Source organism: Melopsittacus undulatus, chromosome Z, assembly GCF_012275295.1.
Source record: "Melopsittacus undulatus isolate bMelUnd1 chromosome Z, bMelUnd1.mat.Z, whole genome shotgun sequence".
Classification (NCBI taxonomy): Eukaryota; Metazoa; Chordata; class Aves; order Psittaciformes; family Psittaculidae; genus Melopsittacus; species Melopsittacus undulatus.
Window position 1 is genome coordinate 81,350,196 of NC_047557.1, and position 19,691 is coordinate 81,369,886.

The 19,691-nt window shown below is 41.0% G+C and overlaps 1 protein-coding gene across 3 annotated transcripts in view; it reads right to left on the bottom strand.

The window, feature by feature from the left end:
• The window catches only part of RSPRY1 (ring finger and SPRY domain containing 1), a 42,529-nt gene that overhangs the window by 12,488 nt on the left and 10,350 nt on the right, over positions 1 to 19,691 (bottom strand). For 2 of the 3 annotated variants that reach the window (XM_031051919.1, XM_031051920.1), the window contains exons 2-11: positions 16,848 to 17,018; positions 15,243 to 15,367; positions 14,259 to 14,756; positions 10,457 to 10,509; positions 8,845 to 8,957; positions 4,786 to 4,912; positions 2,841 to 2,899; positions 2,427 to 2,493; positions 1,611 to 1,742; positions 232 to 347 (exon numbers count right to left, since the gene is read on the bottom strand). In XM_031051919.1, coding sequence (XP_030907779.1) covers positions 232 to 347; positions 1,611 to 1,742; positions 2,427 to 2,493; positions 2,841 to 2,899; positions 4,786 to 4,912; positions 8,845 to 8,957; positions 10,457 to 10,509; positions 14,259 to 14,605 — 1,014 coding nt within the window. In that variant the 5' untranslated portion in view covers positions 14,606 to 14,756; positions 15,243 to 15,367; positions 16,848 to 17,018. The remainder of the gene's footprint in view (positions 1 to 231; positions 348 to 1,610; positions 1,743 to 2,426; positions 2,494 to 2,840; positions 2,900 to 4,785; positions 4,913 to 8,844; positions 8,958 to 10,456; positions 10,510 to 14,258; positions 14,757 to 15,242; positions 15,368 to 16,847; positions 17,019 to 19,691) is intronic. The other variant, XM_005152307.3, reaches the window with a different exon arrangement.

Consider the following 19,691-nt stretch of genomic DNA (forward strand, 5'->3'; position numbering starts at 1 on the left):
CAAAGTTTTGTGGCACAGATATAGGTATTACTTTAGTGCAAACATTTCTCCAGCTCAGATCAGTGTAGCAATGTTAGGACTGTCTGACAAAGCAAATGTTCCAAACAAAGCTAGCAGAGAATTTTGATTCATTCCAGAAAATAACAGGAGCAAATAGCAATCAAAAAGACTTTAAAATCTCCTTTTTCTTCAGGCTCCTTTTTATCTTGGAATCATGAAAATATATCCTACCTCTAATCCATGTGGAGAGATCTTCAGGTATTCACTGACATCATTACTGTTCAGCATAGCCCTAATGCTGGTCAAGTCAACCTTCTCATATGTAAACTGCCTGCCTTCTTTTAAAACTGAAAAAGAAGGCTTGTTTTAATTACAGCTGCAGCAATCCTTTATTTCAATTATTTCACACCTGGGCAATCAATCTCTCTAGGATCCAGTTAATTTTTAGCATATCTGAATGAGATATTGACATTTTGCCAACACGAAAACAGCATCACTTCCAAAAAACTGCATGCTAAATATCCTCTAAACATGAGTGTACAACCTAGACCTCGGACTAGAGTTCCTACTGTCTAGTTTCTACTTTCAGGAAACACACAGGCAACTGTAAGGCATTCAAGTTCATACCAAGGAGCCACTGCTTCAGGATTTATAATTGTATTTGTATACTCAGCAGAGCAGAGTTCTGATTCACCACAGCGGACAAGATTTTGGCCATGGGAAAGGACAGGAAAGGGAAAACAAGAAACTTGAACTGAACCAAACTAGCTTTCTCCCTGTATCCACTTTTCACATGAAGTATCAGAAGTATTTATCTTGCCAAGTGGCAAATTGCTGACACACACAGAGTAAGATCTCAGATTTGTAAACTAAGACACTTCAGATGTCCCAAGCTTGCTACACACTTACACAGATATTTACTAAACACAACTGACACTGGCATTCCATAAGCTAGCTAAAGACCAACACGACCTTTTACTCAAATTTACCCAAAAGGCATTAGAAACTACAAGGTCTTTAGAGTTGTACCCCACAAATTACAACTAAACAAGGAAATCTGATGATTAGTCATCCTTCTAAAGGACAGATCTCATCAAGTGCTTTGTCAAACACTTTTTCACTTTTGATCACACAACTGTATCTTTAAGAAGTCTTTAATAATTCTTTGAGACTGCACTGCTGGGGTGTGATCACACTAGTGACGATCACCAGGACATCAACAACCCTGCCATTCCAGAGACAGAGCTGCACTACTTAGCTATTCAGCACATCTGCTGCACCATGTGTTACAGAAAATATGGTGCAAAGAAGAATTTTCACTGCAGCTTCAACCTGTAGAGTTCAAACCACTTCCTTCCACGAAAATTTTCCTTGCTAAAATTTCCTTTCTATGCTATTACACTGGATCTATTTGCCCACCTTCCTACCCCCTCTCCCCCTCCTACCCTCTCTCCCCTCCCCTTTTTTTTCCCTTTTTGAAGGAGAGTGGTTACAAATGCAGTCAGATATATTTACAGTAAGTGCTTATACAAAAGAAACACAAAAGTAGTCTTCCATCTCTTTGGAGAAGCCATTGATATTAAATGAATCCATCCCTTTCTTATACTTACACAGATTGTCTAAGCTCCACTGGGCACAGAACCCAACCTGGCGTTTTAAGTAGTCTGGATTATCTGCCCATTTCTCGAGCAAGATCAGTTGGTCGCTAATACATGACTGAGAAACTGTCATTTTATTTTCACCTGCAATGACAGCAAAAAGAGTAAATGCTATAAACTGGTGACAAGTTCAGTTAAAAACAGGAACATTCTGCAAATGTAGTAGAACCCCCCCTTCAAACCTCAGTATTACAAACAGCATGAAATTCACCAAGCAGATGCACATTAACTTTGCACTCAGATATACCACTCTTCAGCACAGAGCTGCATTGAGAGACTATTACATCACAGCTGTTCTCCATCTCTCTAATAAACATTTATTTCCTTTCAAATACCAAAGGTCTCATGTCCTAAGTCTTTATGCAGCAATTTCTGAGCTGGGAAGTACTGAGTTTCCACAAATCTCTAATGGTTTGTGGGTGGGGTGTCATTAAAACAATAAGTATTTTTTCCTGCCTACAAGTACCTAATCATAGCTGTTATCCACCTGTAATAGATTTATTTCAGTGACAAAGGCCTCGTAGCCTAAGCCCTTCTATAGGAATGTCCAACTGGAAAGTACTGCACTGAGTTTCAGCAAATATCTCAGGTGTCTGAAGGGGTAGACAGATGTCACTAAAGCAATAACTATTTCTTGTCTGTAAATGGACAAACATTTCTCTTCCATATTTGTGGTTACACCAACCCAGTCTCTCATGCTCCCAAGTGACAATTACACAGTAGAAGCCATAGTATGGCTGTTATGAGCAGTATCAGGCTAATACTTACTTGTTTGTGCAAACTTCTCCAGTGCTATTAGTGCAAAAAGCATCACTGTCGGATGGGACTGGAAGTTCTAAACATGGGCAGGAAGAAAAGTTATTTAATAAATACCCAGCACAGATGGGTAGGAGAACCTGTTAGTCTGTCACAGAATGTTTTAGGTTGAAGGGGAGGTCCACAGCTCCTCTAGTTCAGCCTCCTATTAGAGCTGGTTTGAGATCAGGCTGCTCAGTGCCTTGTCCTATTAACTTCTAATTATCTCCAAGGCTGGAGATCCTAGGGACTCTCTGGAATCTCAACTTTCTGTAACATATATAACCAGTATTTACTACATATGACCCTAACTTTTCACAATAACAACAACAAAATGCATTATAATTGCTACGTATGGAAACATACAAAAAGATGGAAGACACTTACCAGGCTCTGAAGTAAATATTCCAATACGCCTGGGCTGAGTAAGCCTATGCTTGCAGGACCTACAAGAACATTAGAAGTTAAACACATCCAGGGGAACTACTCTTCATGGCACAGATCTTTTAAACATAAAACAAGAATTAAAGAGCTTTTCACCAAAGCAGAACTATAAAGTAGAATCACTGAATGGTTTGCGTTAGAACGGACCTTAAAAGCTCATCCAGTTCCAACGCCCAAGGTGTCCAAGGCAGGGACAACTTCCACTAGAGCAGGTTGCTCCAAGCCCTGTCCAACCTGGCCTTGAACACTGTCAGGGATGGGGCAGTCACAGCTTCTCTGGGCAACCCGGGCCAGCACCTCACCATCCTCGCCTCCTGCTGTCTAATCTCAATCTCCCCTCTCTCAGGTTAAAGCCATTGTCCCTCATCCTGTCCCTAAAAGTCTAAAGTCCCTCTCCACATTTCTTGTAGCCCCTTTAGGCACTGGAGCTGCTCTAAGCTCTGCTTGAAGCCTTATCTTCTCCAGGCTGAACAAGCCCATCTCTCTCAGCCTGTCTCCAGAGCAGAGTTGCTTCAGCCCTCACAGCATTCTTGTGGCCTTCTGTGGACTTGCTTGGGCAGGTTGAAGTCCCAGTGTAGATCAATCATCGTTGTTTCTAGTCAAATATTTGGTATACATTTAATTACACAGCTACTGGCAAATTACAAACATATTCAGTCTACCTGCTGTAAATGGGCAGAGTTCTAGCCATATTTCTAAGACTTTAAAGAAAGACTCCACCAGCATCTGCTTAGAATTTTCATGATCATTACTTTTCAAAAAAGACTGGCTCCCTTTTACTTCCAGAATCAGGGTATAAAGAGCAGCTCTATTGATCAGTAGCCCAAAGTAAGTAAAACTGAGCATCTAATGTAGCCTACCTGATAGTTAGCTTGCAGCAGCACTATAGCAAGCAACCAATTAAAAAAAGAAAAAAACCAACCCTGAAATACTGTCTGCTTTATCAAGAGAAGTACAAGGGAATCCAACTCTGACATCTATGAACTCAAAACAAATTGCAGTGGGTTCCAACACAGCATTAACAGATTTGCTGCCTGAGCTGACACATAAAGATCTCTGTCCACTAAGATGAAAGTAGAGACAGTATCTCATTTTGAAGTAATATAACAGGGTAGAAGTATTACTGTATGAAAAAACTTCCTGCCCTATTTCTTTACCTTTTTTTTGGCAGAAATACTGTATTTTTCTAATAACCAGTAAGTGATATCAGACAACCACTTTTGCTCCTTTTCCTGTCCACTTTCAGAAGAGGAGAAAAAAAATTTTAGATAGAAACCCAACAATGAATGGGAAGGAAACTTAATCATTAGTTTCCAGCAGGTTACTAGAAATGGCAGGGAATAAAATTTCTTTCTATATGAGAAGACACCTTAAAATAGAATACCAGCAATTTTCTTTCAAGTAACATAGATAAGAAAATCTTTCCTGTGACCTACAATAAAGGAATACAAGTTTAGCAGGATAAAAAAAATGTATTTTTTGTTTCTTTACGGCTTACAAGTCTACTAATTTGATACTTCTGTCTACTGGCAAAAGAACTACTTGTCCTCAGTAACTCATGCACAGCCAGAGTAGGCATAGAAGAGACTGGTGACCAGTCCTGAAGCAATATACTATAAACAAACACCAAGCCACCACTACTAACTATGCATCAGAACGATTTGAGCTTTTTAAGTATGTGGGATTGTGATCAGCCCATACAGACCCAAGCTAGGGAACACTCAATGTTTTAATCACAGAGTAGATTGTCACATGAGGTCTCCCCTCAATGCAAAACATTATTCAGTTCTAAGACAATGTTTCTGAACTCATTTGCAGTGTGGGTGCTACAGCAGATGGTGCCTCAGTGAGCCAAGTGCAAGTTTCCTGAAGAATCCCACTGCTTTACCTGCTAACTTCTCTGCTAAGCAGCCCAGCACGGCTGTTGTATTCCGGTGTCTGGCAGGGTGACAAGCATCCTGGCAAGCAGCAGCTCCACTTAAGTTTAATATTTCAGTTAACCTCTGTAATGCATCCTGAAAAAGAAAAATCAGAATTCTCATCATCACTGACAAATAGAGCTTTCCTCCCAACTCAATACAGTACAACCAATTATTTTTATACTGTATCACTAGAGTCAGCATCACATCACAGACAGGCCAGGATGGTTATCTTTAAAGATACGAATGTAATAAAGACCAAATAGGAAGAAAAGTTCAACATAACTTTACAATTACTACCAGGTTGATCATTAGTGTCATCAACAGTTCTGGACACTCCAGACATAGACAACTGACCTACCTATAGCAAGGACTAGTAGACAAAGGCAAACTAACAACCAGCACATGTGGCACACCATCTATTCTATTTCCAGTGCCCTAAAACTCACACCCTTTCCAAGCTAAAATGGCAATTTTAGACTATAGAATTCTGGACTGAAGATATAAGCTCCCCACAAAAGTGCCCACAACACCCATCTTAAAGCAAAAGCTGTCAGCTTTGCAGGATGTCATAATGGTATTCTTGAGAACATAAATGGCTTTCTGCAGTCACACTGATTTAGTAAGTCACCACTGAGTGTAACAAATCTAAAATGCCATGCTTTGACTTGCTTCATTCAGGCAGTATGGTATAGGTAAGGTTCAAGATACAGATCTATAATATATCCTGGGTTTGGAGTAGTTAGGGGTTAATCTAGAGCCAGAACAAGTTCTCCACAGGGAGAACCCCCACCTCCAAAGTTCCAAATGCCTCTCAACTTTCAAGACTTCATGAAAGTTTCAGCTAATTCAGATTGAAATTACATAATCTGAGGCTAGGATCCAATTAAAATAGAAGAACTGCTCCTATTGAAAGTCATCAGCAGGCCATTTGGAGAAAAATGAGTACTGCTCAGGTTGAATATGTATGGGTTTTTTGAATTGTGTGCTGAGCCACATTCAAATCAGTTTACTGTGTTAGGGCCTGAGGTCTGTACAGAGATCACACTGAAAAGTAGTTCTGTTCCCAACGGAAAAGGCACAAATTCATAACTGATGAACAAGACTGACACTAAGTGGAAAGAACAGAGAAAGGATGACCGAGCCACAAGCCTGGGATGGAAAAGCCTCACTAAAATTAGATTCTTGACATACTGATACTGCTTTTAGCCACTACTGGAAATGTCATGGAAAGCAACTACTTTGAGTTAAAGACTTTATAGAATAAACAGTTTACTACACTGCCATTTTAACTTCATGGACTTCATAGTCTACAACAACAGAAAATTAATCACAACTTGCTGCTGTTCCCCAGCTGTCACAGAAATGGAGCACTGATCTAAAACCCTTAAGAACAAAATCTTTAATCTGAGCAGAAAGAAAACAAACAGCAGCAAACACTTTACCAGGCTATCTGTGACCAGCAGATCCCACAACTTGTGCCCTAAAGAGATTCTACAGGAATATAAGCTCTGTATGCTCAAGAAACAGGCAGCTTATTTCAATTGTCTTGCTACGGTCAATTATTTAATAGCTAACTCCTTAAAGTTCATAGAAGTCATGTGGCTTTCAAAAACCAAATCATTTGATCCCTAACTACATTGTACAGCTGAACAAAAAATTCAAGCCACTCTTCACATGGCACACTCAGTGTCTCCGTTGCCTGACTTTTTCAAAGACAAAAAATCTAGTCATAGCTTCAGTTTCAAAATCATTTTGCAGTTCATGTGACAGCTATCATACAACGCTTAACTTGATCAAGTCTCAGATGGCTCTAGGCTATTTGCTAGAGGAAACAAAACCACTTGAGGTAGTAAAGAGCTTGACTAGCTCTCCAGCCACTCATGTGTTTATGCAAGACAAAGCTACCACCCTCTGATATCCCTAACAATGCCAATGAACAACTAGAATTGGCAGCATAAGTAGATCCTTACATGAAAACTGCAGTGAGGGCATCATCAGCTTCTGATGAAACTACATCATGACAAGCATACAGGTTCTTTATACAATCACCACATGTAAAAGTATTTAGGGCCTTGAGCAGCCTGGTCTAGTGGAAGGTGTTCCTGCCTGTGGCAGGGTTTTGGAACTGTATGAGCTTTAAGGTCCCTTCCAATCCAAACCCCTCTGTGACTCTATGATTCAACAGCAGTTAGCATCTCGAGGCCCCCGATAAAACACCCACAACAGTGCTGTAAGAACACCTAGGGACACACTCTCATCCAAAAAACAGATCAGTGGTCACTGAAAATTATTCAAATTTGCCAAAATTCTATCTAGATAGTTCACAGTTAAAAGCACCTCATGTGTTTAACTTAACACACACTGGTGTTGCAGTTCTTATGCACACAGCAAGAACAAATTCAGTACTGACTTGTAGATGTGCAGCTTCCAGAACCGGAGAACAAAAAGGCAGAACTTGGACTACTTTTATGGCATCTGCATAGCACACATGTACCATGAGGCAGGAGACGACAGCAAGAAAAACAGCTAAAGACAAAAGGCCTCTTGTTCTTCTTCATGGGCCACATTTCCCCATTCCCCCACCCCCAATCCACCCGTCCACACCCCTTCCCAAGCTTAGAATCATAGAATAGTTAGGGTTGGAAAGGACCTTAAGATCATCTAGTTCCAATCCCCTTCCATGGGTAGGGATACCTCACACTAAACCGTATCACCCAAGGCTTCATCCAACCTGGCCTTGAACACTGCCAAGGATGGAGCATTCACAACCTCCCTGGTCAACCCATTCCAGTATCTCACCACGCTAACAGTGAAGAACTTCTTCCTTATATCCAATCTAAATTTCCCCTGTTCAAGTTTTAAACTGTTACCCTTGTCCTGTCACTACAGTCCCTAATGAAGAGCCCCTCACCAGCATCCCTGTAGGCCCCCTTCAGATACTGGAAGGCTGCTATGAGGTCTCCATGCAGCCTTCTCTTCTCCAGGCTGAACAGACCCAACTTTCTCAGCCTGTCTTCATATGAGAGGTGCTCCAGTCCCCTGATCATCCTCATGGCCCTCCTCTGGACTTGTTCCAACAGTTCCATGTCCTTTTGATGTTGAGAACACCAGAACTGCACACAATACTCCAAATGAGGTCTCATGAGAGCAGAGTAGAGGGGCAGGATCACCTCCTGACCTGCTGGTCATGCTCCTTTTGATGCAGCCCAGGATGCAGTTGGCTTTCTGGGCTGCACACTGAAGCCAGCTCATGTTCATTTTCTCATTGACCAACACCCCCAAGTCCTTCTCCGCAGGACTACCATGAATTTCCTTTTTGCCCAACCTGTAGCTGTGCCTGGGATTGCTCCAACCTGGGTGTAGGACCTTGCACTTGGCTTGGTTAAACTTCATAAGGTTGGCATCAGCCCACCTCACAAGTGTGTCAAGGTCCCTCTGGAAAGCATTCCTTCCCTCTAGCATATCATCAGAACCACACAGCTTGGTGTCATCGGCAAACTTGTTGAGGGCACACTCAATTCCATTGTCCATGTCAGCGACAAAGATATCAAACAAGACAGGTCCCAACACCGATCCCTGAGGGACACCACTCATTACTGATCTCCAGCCAAACATTGAACCGTTGACCACAACTCTTTGAGTGCGACCATCCAGCCAGTTCTTTATCCACCGAGTGGTCCACCTATCAAATTGATGTCTCTCCAATTTAGAGATAAAGATGTCATGTGGGACAGTATCAAACGCTTTGCACAAGTCCAGGCAGATGACATCAACTGCTCCACCCCTGTCCATCAGTTCCATAGCCCCATCATAGAAGGCCACCAAACTGGTCAGGCAGAATTTGCCTTTAGTGAAAATTATGTATCAAGTCACCACAAAATACTCCAAATTGCAAGTCAGAGTCACCTTCTGAACAACTCATGGTCTTGCATCACTGGTGAAACCCTCCCAGGAGCTATCATGGCTGTGACAAGCACGAATAACTGAAATTCAGCCACCGATAAATACACCTGCTTTAGACTCACTTTTGTTGGCAGTGGACATTCATCAAGCAGCAGTGTTATAACAGCTGGTCCCAAGGGATCTTCTAATGGAATAACTCTAATTAAAGACTGGACCACTTCCAACCAGCCTTCATCTGTCAAACAGAAAACAGAAGTAACAGACTTAACACTGTGATCCTGAAGTGTTCAAAATACATCCCTAAATATAAATTCAAGAACAACCCAACAGTTTGGGTTGTTTCTTCTTCTGTTGTTTAAACAGGTTTAAATTCAGGCAAAAAAGTTTATAGCAGCTTGGCTGCTAGTGAACCCCTCTCTTATTTGGAGAAAAATCTAGCCCCAGCCAGAGCACCTGTGATCTCCCACTGGTATTATGAAGGAACCGATATGGACAAGCACTTTATTTCACTGCAATACTCAAAGAGTTCAGTGTCCAATGTCAACTCTTAAGTATTAAATGCTGCATTCCAGATGACACTGAGGAAGTATTTCTTCCAGCCAGAATTAGAGGACTCTTCCCAAGTTCCCTCAAATGGGAAGACATGGGCCTCTGAGGAACTGCATTAGCTTGTCCCATGCCTGGTGGTCTAAAGAAAATGTGTTTTCCTAAGGAACAACACTCATTGTTTAATGAGTAGACAGCTTCTATTTGCAAGTATACAATAATTCACATACAAGACATTACTAACAAAGTAAACATTTGGATATACAAGAAAGTAGTTTACTTCGAAGTGTCTGCATGTAAGAGTGAGGTTAAAAAGACCTAGTGCTCCCTTCAACAGTGACAAGTATATAGGTAATGCACTGGAGTTTTTGTTTGCACATTCCCCTGAAAAACATTTTTCTGAAGTGCTGTAATATCTAATCAGGTCGATTAATTTATTATGATCTAGAAAAATATTTCCTAAGACCAGTAGTAACTCTACCAAGAGACAAAAATTCACCTAAGCCAGAAATTTAGCGGAGATCTTGAGATGGGAGAATTTCTCCTACTGTGACAAAGTTAAAACAGCCCATGTTCACACAGCTCATACTGCAGGAGAGCTTTGGTACAGGGTTGGAACAGCTACATCAATAAAGAAGAGGTAAGGACAGCAAAACCCCAAACAAAATGTACGTACTATTTGCCTGCATGGGAGCACATGGGTTTAAATCACGTCTACCATACGCATCTAGGTTGGCTCCGCCTTGCTGCAGATGAAAATGCTTTGTGGCTTACAGTTTAATGCCATTACAAGAAGTTTGTGGACATCCACTGGCTGCTTCTGGAGAGTTCACATGGAAAGTTTAACAGAGTTCAAAGCTGAGGCAAATGCAATGAGCTCAGTGAAGCTTCTGAGGGTAGAACTGTATTTTGGATACAACCTCCCTAGAGCTACACCAAGTTGTAATTTGTGCTGCTCACATGGATTCACCTTTGCAAAGGAGGGTTGTGGCTTTGTCCTTTTGTGGGGTTCTTTGTTTTGGTTCGTGTTTTTTTGGTGGGGTTTTTTTTGTTTAGTTTTGTTGTTTTTTCTTTGGTTTTTGTTTGGGTTTTTTTTGGGGGGTTGGTTGTTTTTTGTTGGTTTTTTTTTTGCTTTTGTTTGTTTGCTTTGGAATCACAACTTAAATGCCCAACACAATGCCTTGATACCTGTTTCTGCCATTTCATGCAACGTGATCATTGAATAAGGAGGCTCCTGGTCACTGAAAGAGATATAACACAGGTCAAAATTTTTGCACAATTATCAACATAATACACTAAATGATAATACACAGACAGAAATTACTCCAGTATTTAACAAAAGGAAGCTACATAGGCTCCAGACTGCTAAAACCACTTTCAGATCTGAAGCACAGATGGGAACAGAGCCTTTATCTGGCTCAAAGTGAACATCTGCATATCTACAATAGCTGATTAATAAAATGGTGATCCATATTTGCATGTTGAAAAGCTGAACATAATCTTTAGGCTAAGTGATGCTCAGCAGGGTTCCTCAGAGTATGAGGCAGGAGACTGTGTGAGAGGTTGTGAAGTGAGGTAAGAGCAGTGCACAAGGGATGCAGCTTAAACATACTTTCCCCCCAAAATTCTCTGCTAAATATATAAATACTAAAAGAGAACAAAACAAAAAACACCCACAAACTGAAAGGTGAGCCACTTGTGAGCATCACAGACTTCAAACTCAGTAACGAGCTGTAAGAAGTAAGGCAGTTGAATAGAACTATTTAACCCAGTCACCTTTCCATCACGAAAACCATAAAACCAAATTAGATCAGTTCCTGAGGCTCAGTGCTGGACCAAGGACAAGAAGCTATGGCCAGGTCTCTCCATCTGAGCATGCACTGTTGCTGGGAGTACCTAAAGCAAAATCTCAAAATCCTATTTAGTAAGCAGCACAGAAGTCAGACACTCCAGCACGTCCTAAATGCCTTATTTGGGCACTGCAGATTAACCCCAGGCTTAGAATGATACTCCTGCCACACTCAATTTCTATCACACAGGCCTGAAATTAAATTGGAAATGTGAAATACACAATTTTAGAAACTTTCAACACAGATTAATCAATGCAGATAATAGAACTACCTACTTTGGAGATATTAATTAGAAGAGAAAAATCTGTTGTGACTAAAGAGATTCACTGTAATGTTTTTTGTACCAAGCAAATTAACACAAGCTTGAATATTTCCACAAGACAAGGTTAAAATGAAATTTCATAGAATCCCAGACTGGTTTGGGTTGGAAGGGACCTCAAAGCTCATCCAGTTCCAAGCCCTTCCACAAGCAGGGACACCTTCCACTAGGACAGGTTGCTCCAAGCCCTGTCCAACCTGACCTTGAACACTGCCAGGGATGGGGCAGCCACAGCTGCTCTGGGTAACCTGCACCAGTGTCCCACCACCCTTATGGGGAAGAGTTTTTTCCAGATGAGCTTCCTCATTTAGAAACAACGCAGTCATTCTTGTAATTTCTTAATTTGCAAAGCAGCACTTCATATAAACTCCAAAAATTAGCACTTATCCTTCTGAGGCTAGGAAATGAAACTTCTTTCCTTGTAGAAAAGAGGTACCTCTAGACACAAGGGGGAAAATAGCCCTTGTCAGAGATATTTTAGGTCCAAACTTTGAGATTGAAAGCTAACAATAAAACTGAAGCAAAACAGAATTCATTGTAGATCACAGGGTAACAACTTACTGACATTTCATTTCAGAGTGCTTCCATGCAATAACTTTTGTATAGATTTTGGAAAAGAATGTCAGAAGAATGGATTTGATTTCTCTTCTTTGCACTGCTGCCTTCTGCTTTCCAAGGCTCTACTGTCACACTGAAGCCCGTATTTCCAACCTGTTGTTATTTACATAGTTTCACATTAGTGTGACTTTATTCTTGCACATTTTTGACACGCAAAGAGGTTTGTCAGCTTCCCTACCATTTCCTTCCACTGTAGTGCTTTCAAAACTGAAAAATCAGGTTCTAAGAGGAACAGGTGACAAATGAACATATTTATTCCTGCAGTGTTGCACCTACACTGAAAACCAAGACTTCCAGATGTGACTTTTTTTTTCCCCAAGCAAGCATTCCTATTAGTCTAATGAGGGCTTATCATCAGCTTCAAGTCCAGCAGAACAGCTCCTTAATTTTTTTCAGGCACATATAGAAAGTTTGCCTTATTAAGAGATCCCTTCATTATTCATAGCCATACCATTCTGTCTTATCTGCAAGAGTTTGTAATATTTAGCTGCATTATAAAACCAGCTGAGGCTTAGCAGCTGCCTTAATACAAAACAAGTGAAACTCATTTTTGAGCTCCCCACATCCAGATATAACTACAAGGAAATGGGTCTAGCAGAGGACTTCCAAGATGGCTGATAGCTAAAGAACATGACACAGAATCATAAGCTATGAGAAACAGGTTTGTTCATTCTTAAAGGAGAGTAGTAGAAAGGAGGAGACATCATACTGCTGCCTGCAATTGTGCAATAGAAAAGAGCAGAGTCAGACTTTTCAGAGTGCCCAAAGCAGGCATGTGTTAGAATACAGGAAATTCCAGCTTTTAAAATTATTTACTACTTAAGCCATGGGCATGGTCAAACACTAGAATCAGGACCCAAAGAGGTGGAGGATTCTCTGTATCCTGAAGATGTTCCAACGCTTGACTGGATAAAATCATGAGCCACCTGCTCCTGCTAGACCTGGGTTTTAAGTGGGAGGCTGGAGTGGATTGACTTTGTGAGGTCCCTTCTAACTGACATGGTTATGGGAGTCTGAAAGTATTTCACTGGAGCCTGTATTAACTAAGAAACACGGCTTCAGAAATTTGTCAGAAACAGGCCTCCAGGATCAGCAAAATAACTGCTTATTGTCCCTCAGTAGCATAGGAAAGCACTCACAAGATTATAAAACTGATTGACAGATCCACAGGAACAGGATCAGCTATGCATGAAGTGTCGTGAAACAAGAAGCTGAACTGAGGCAAAAGCATGCAAGGTTAGGAAAAGGCTTTCAAAACCCTTTTACCTTTACGATTTGAAGACAGAACACAAAATAAAACCTGGTTAAAAAACCCAAACCCCTCAGATTTAAACATTCGGGAAAAAAAAACAAAATGTTGGTATTTCCATTTAAGGCATTTTATGGCAGGAAGGCAAACTCCTCCTCTGCAGGCACATTCCAAAGTAACAAAACAGGTATATGAATCAAGGCTCACATTCTGATCCTCATCGACCTTAAACTCAAACCCCAGCTGTGAAGCTAGAACTGTGAAGCTAGAACAGTTCTTTTCCTTCTGTTTTGGCCTTTCCAATTCCTAGCCTGCACCTAACCCAAAAGATGATGAGCTAACTTATCCCATCATTTGAAAGGTCCTTTTAAAGCTTCGTAGAAAGCAATGCAAAACAAACAAAATAGGACAAAACCATGAATATCCCACACACCCTTAATGCTTTGAGCATGCAAAGAACACAATAGTGGGATCAGGAGTTGAACAGTCACAACATGCAGTCACTTAAAATTGGAGAGAAAACCTCAGTCTGTTTATACAAGCTAACAAAGATCAAAGCTCTTAGTTTTGCTTAACCATTTCCAAAGGAGTAAATACAGCCTGAAAGCAAAAATCTTGCACAACCACCAATTTTTACGGCAGAAGTTCCCAAACTCTGGAGTGTTTGTTGCTTCGTAAACTGTGTATCTACGTCACATAAGAAACACTGAGCACATTCCTCATCCCACCTGGGTGCAGGGCCTGACAGGAACTGTGAGAAAGCTCTCAGCTCTTGGAAGAGCCTGTACCTGTACACTTAGGAGCTACTTCTATTACCTAGGAAAGGTGCTCTTCTCCTAAGTCTCCAGATGGAAACATGGGGCTGCTTCAGAGAGGGTCAGGTGTAGATCAGTGAGAGGATGGAGACAAGAACATTTTCATTCATGCTGGATTGTTCCTTGAAGAGGTACTTACTTATCTACTAACGTCCGAATTACAGCCAGTGTGTCAAGTACTAGCCCATCCACGTTCTGCTTTTTCCTTCTTGGCTCATGAGGCCCTCGACCTCTCCTGGGTGGACGGACAGGGTCCCTTGGGTGGCTTCTAGCTTCAGGTACATATACTCTACTGTTCTCCGTTTGCCAACTCCGAGATTCCACGTTGTCTTCTGCTCCACTGTCATCGTGGCAAACACATGAGTTTCCCATATTGCCAGCCCTCACTGCTTCCAGTAAACAGGGAATGTGGTGCTCTAGAGTCAACAGTAAACCTTGAAAAAGGTTTCTGCTAGCACAGAACACAACCAAAGCAATGACAATCATCTAGAAAGTTTTAAGAGTAATGTTTGTGGGATCCTGAATCGTGATTTTTTTTGCATTGTAAGTGTTGTTACCAGCTGGAATGAATGGGAAGTCGGAGAATTAGTTTCTGTTACAATCAGTTAAAATACACATTGGTCATCCAGAAGGAGGTCTGAAAAAGCAAATCCAAAACAAGAATCAGTGTTTCTGCTTCTAATGAATAGCAGAAGAATTCCTATTTTAGCCAACAGAATCAGTCTTGGTGGGTAAAGCACCTCAGAAACAAAGTTTGTACCCAAAATCTATTGCAGGGAGGGGGAAAGGAAGGAAGAGGAAGTGCCCTGGGTAAAATAGCTCTCACACACACATCATTCCTTTCTATACTACCTAGTATTTCACATTTCTTCCATGGTTTTGGAAAAAAGAGGAACAACTTTGTCTAGCACAGTGTCTAGCACACTTTAAATTGAGCACACTGCTACCCTTTAAGTACTAAGTATTACCAAACCAATTTCATTTGTTTTTTATAAAGATATAATGCTTAGGTCACCCAAATAAAGGCTGAACTCTTAAGGGTCTCATTTCTTATCAGGATTATTCAGTATCATTTTCAGAAAGAGTCTACAAAACAGCCAAAATTGTGAAGAGCTGAACTTACAGTAATGGCATATCTCAATAAACTGTAGATTTAACAGTGAACGGTTTAGTCCATCTGTGCATAAACATATCTTTTGGAACGTGCCTACATCAACTGGATCCTCAAAGAAGCACCAAGTACTGACCCTGAAATAAACAGGAATTACAGACACCATTTTAATGCCCACAGATCTAACTGGAATTTTGAAAGGGGTGTTTTCCATGCAGGTTTATGCTTGTTCAGATCTAGTGTCAAACCAATATTCCCTTTTTGGGAACAAAAACTAATTCAATCATTCTTTTGCTCTTTATTCAACTGGTTTGGATCAAATACAGGCCCACTAGCAACCAAGATTGTAGGGTAGTCTCTACAAACCATACACTGAGAATGCTAGTAAAAGCAAGAAGATTCAGACCCCCTTTTCATAAGAAGTGATTTTTCAAGCCATAGGGTATATTTCTATAGATCAGTAAAGTTTCACCTAAAATAAAGCCTTACAAAAGACATAATTTCACTACTTAAGCATTTCAGGCATACTAGAATAAATAAGTAACTTTAAGACTAAGCACATGTTATTCTTTAAAGAATCAAGTTTAACCTGATTTAAGGTAGAAGTCATGGTGAATATCCTGTAACAGGTTATTATTAGTCTACAGTCATTAAATAATTTAACAGTATGCATGTGGCACTATAAAGTTCAAAAAAACACGAAGATCTTTCAAACATGAAAGGCTGCCATTGGGACAAGATCATAACAACATTACTTGGGAAGCCAGACACTGGTCATACAAGCAAGTCTCTGGATGTCCAGATGTCACTGGAGAGCACTGCAAACAAGCTTTCAGACTCTTCTCTAGTTTGAGGTATGTTATCTTCTTTTAGCACAGTGAAAGGTTCCGTATGAAGAAATTAACTGAAGGCTAACTAGGGAAGAAAAAAATCCCTTAAGGGATATTAACTGCAAAAAAAATACAAGACCTGGACAACTTGTTCAAGAAATTCCTAAACTACAGATCATTAGAAGGGTTCTGGCACCACAGTGTGCTTGCCTTACTCTCTAAGCAGTTGGGCCACAACAAGTGGTGGGACACAAGGCTCAGGAGCCCTTCCATCTGAGCCAACACAGCTGTTGACTTCATAGTCAGCCAGTCAAAAGTGCATGTGAGGGAGCCAATACAGTTTGTATGGATCTTAAACAGAATTGTGCAAGATCACAACAGGTTCAGATGACTTTGAAAGGTTGTGGGGTACCTAAGAGAGTTATATTTTTAAAAAGGACTAGTTATATTAAATACAAAATATGTCTTCCCAAGCAAAATAATATGCATGGATCTATGAATCTAGATCATTTAAGGGCATTTTAGTAACATAATACTAAAATGGAAAATGGTTACAGATTTAGAATCCGAATTAAGCTGTTCAGTGGCTTACAAAAAATATTAATATAGTGTATCTCTTCTCATAAAAATGAGCAAGGAAAGCTGTATTTTATGGATTAGCAGTAAGAACCAACCTAGGGAACAAAAAACAGACATAAGACAAGATCAAAACCAATAAGTGAAACCTATTTTTTTCTGGTCAACAACTTAAAGCATTAATAATAATAAGTGGTTCTGGTCAACTCACCCTTAGGTATGTTTGGCTCAGGAACAGACGAGCTGTAACAGAAGTGGACTGTACTTCAGGGTGCAGATGGAGTTGTATCTGGAGCAGCAGCAATCTGTAAGCCTTTATGTTGAGCAGTGAGTCATTATGGCTGACTCTGCTTTCACTTCTAAGAACTATGCTGGAGAGTCCCTGAAGACAGATGGGAAAGAAAGAACAAACAATTCACTTGGAAACTGCCTCTAAGGTAGATGTTTTCAACCTCTTCCCTACACCCCACATGACACAGAATCACAGAATCATAGAATAGTTAGGGTTGGAAAGGACCTTAAGATCATCTAGTTCCAACCCCCCTGCCATGGACAGGGACACCTCACACTAAACAATGCCACACAGGGCTCTGTCCAACCTGGCCTGGAACACTGCCAGAGACAGAGCATTCACCTGGGCAACCCATTCCAGTGCCTCACTACCCTTTAAGTAAAGAACTTCTTCCTTGTATCCAACCTAAACTTCCAATGTTTAAGTTTTAACCCATTACCTTGTCCTATCACCACAGGACATTGAGCCATGCTGTTATTTTCAGCTACATTCAGCCTTACAGGATAAATGCTCCCAAGGCTTCAAAAACCAGTTTGCCACCTACTAGCTTTAAGACTAGGCACAGCTACAGAAAAACACAATCTGTTTTTACAGCCTTGGTACTCCAGACACCACAGCACCTTGTGCACAGCAGTGAACAGCTCCTCACCTCAAAAGACTGCTTACAAGAAGAGGAGCAAAATAGCATGTGCTCCAGGTCACCCTCAAGTAGCGACAGCAGAACATTAAAACAAGTAGACTACAAAAGTTGATTAGAAGAAGGGGAAGAGAGAAACGACAGGATAAACTCCCCTTATTTAGTAGGAACTGAGCTTGACAGCACTCCTTGGCTGTTGCTTACCATCATGTACAAGGAGTTAATTGTCAAGTCTCAAGCAAACCAGGAGGCTCAGTAATCAGGAACATAAGGTCTATCTGGAACTGGTTCAGCCTGGAGAACAGAAGGCTCTGGGGACACCTTAGAGCAGCTTCCAGTGCCTAAAGAGGCTACAAGAAACCCGGAGAGCTGTTTTGGACAAGGGCCTGTAGGGACAAGACAAGGGGGAATGGCTTTACCCTGACAGAGGTCAGACTGAGATGAGATCTTGGGAGAAGTTCTTCCCTGTGAGGGTGGTGAGGCCCTGGCACAGGTTGCCCAGAGAAGCTGTAGCTGCCCCATCCCCAACAGTGTTCAAGGCCAGATTGGACAGGGCTTGAAAGAACCTGGTCTAGTGGGAGGTATCCCTCCCAGTCTGTAATTCTATGAAGAAAAGACTGCTACAGATCTGCTTTGCAAATGAGCAACACAGTACCAATGTGTTAGGAGAGGTTCTGAAGTGCAAAGGAAAAGCTTTCCGAGAGAAGGCTTTTACAACAGTGATGTACTGGATTGCATTAGAGCTGCGGCATTTTCCTGGGGCAGCTTTACAGCATAATGAACTTCAGCATCTGGCTGCCAGTGGCCATCCTGACTCCCTCACTCCAGCTGCTGAAGAGAAGATGATGAATGCATCAAACTTCAGGTCAGCTGCAGGATGGAACAGAGGGGGAAATACAGTAGAGAGGGAGAGGCAAGTGATGAGTGAACAATTCTGCTTCTCTCCAAGCTCAGAGACACTGCCAACACACAAAACCAAAAACATTTTGTACATCATGAAAGATGAAATATATTGTTTCAATATGATGTAACAATCTTTGCATACAGAGATGGAAAGAAATTTTAAAATTTAACTTCTAGCCTCATTTTTGAAAATCCCTCCTCTCAGTAAAACTTTGACAAAAAAATGTTTTGTTTTGATTTTTAATTCTAATAATACTTCACAGTCCACTTGCGATTAATATGGGAATAAAATATGAAGGTTTTTTTAAAGACATTGTCTAAAAGAAAAAAAAATTCAACAAGCAAAGAATGTTACAAAAGCAGCATCAAGAGAAGCCAAGAAAAGCCTCCTATCCTACCCAGCAGCAGACACTTAAAGTCAGGCTTAACAGCAAGCACATACTAACAGACAAACAGGCAGTTTCCAGCTGAGTTACACAGCTGAGTCTCTGCAACTGCTCTGAAAATTCAGCAGTCTTCCATGATAAGACCATGATCTACTGTTAACCAAAGAGTACCAGTTTCCTCATAAATTATGCTATTGGAGAGTTTTGTGTGGCTTGCGACTTTTACTTTTTGTGTTGGAACATGCCCTCCTAACACACTTTAACTCAAAAGTTGTGAGCTAACAGCTATGATTCAACTAAGCAACAGCATCATTTTCTTAAAAAATTAGTGCAAGTCAAAACAGAACTGAAAGTCCTCAGATGAAGCCACTGTGCTTGCAAATACCAGCAAGAGCTAAGCTACACCACAGAATGAAAACAGGTTCTCCATGCTAAAAGCTTGGAGCCCTTTCTCTGCAGTTAGATTTTGTGTCACTCAGACACACTTCAATGCTAGAAAGCCCCATCCCACCAATTTTGCACTAGCCTAAGGAATATTATTTCAGCAAATTTAAAAAGTGATAACACAACTATGAACATTGTTCACAGCAGCAGCCAGGCTGATAAAAGTGGTAACATTTACTTCATTTGGCTGTGGTATTTTAATAAAAGCTGGACCCCATGTTTTGAAGTGCAAAAACAGTAAAGGTAGCGGCAGTCAGCACCTGCTTTCCAACATTCCCATTCCCATTTCCACCCATTCACCCTGAACTATGACCACCAGATGCTACTTGTGCTACCAGCCATTGTGTGAGCATCCCTGCCACAACAAAGCAGCCACTCTCCTGGAAGGTTCAA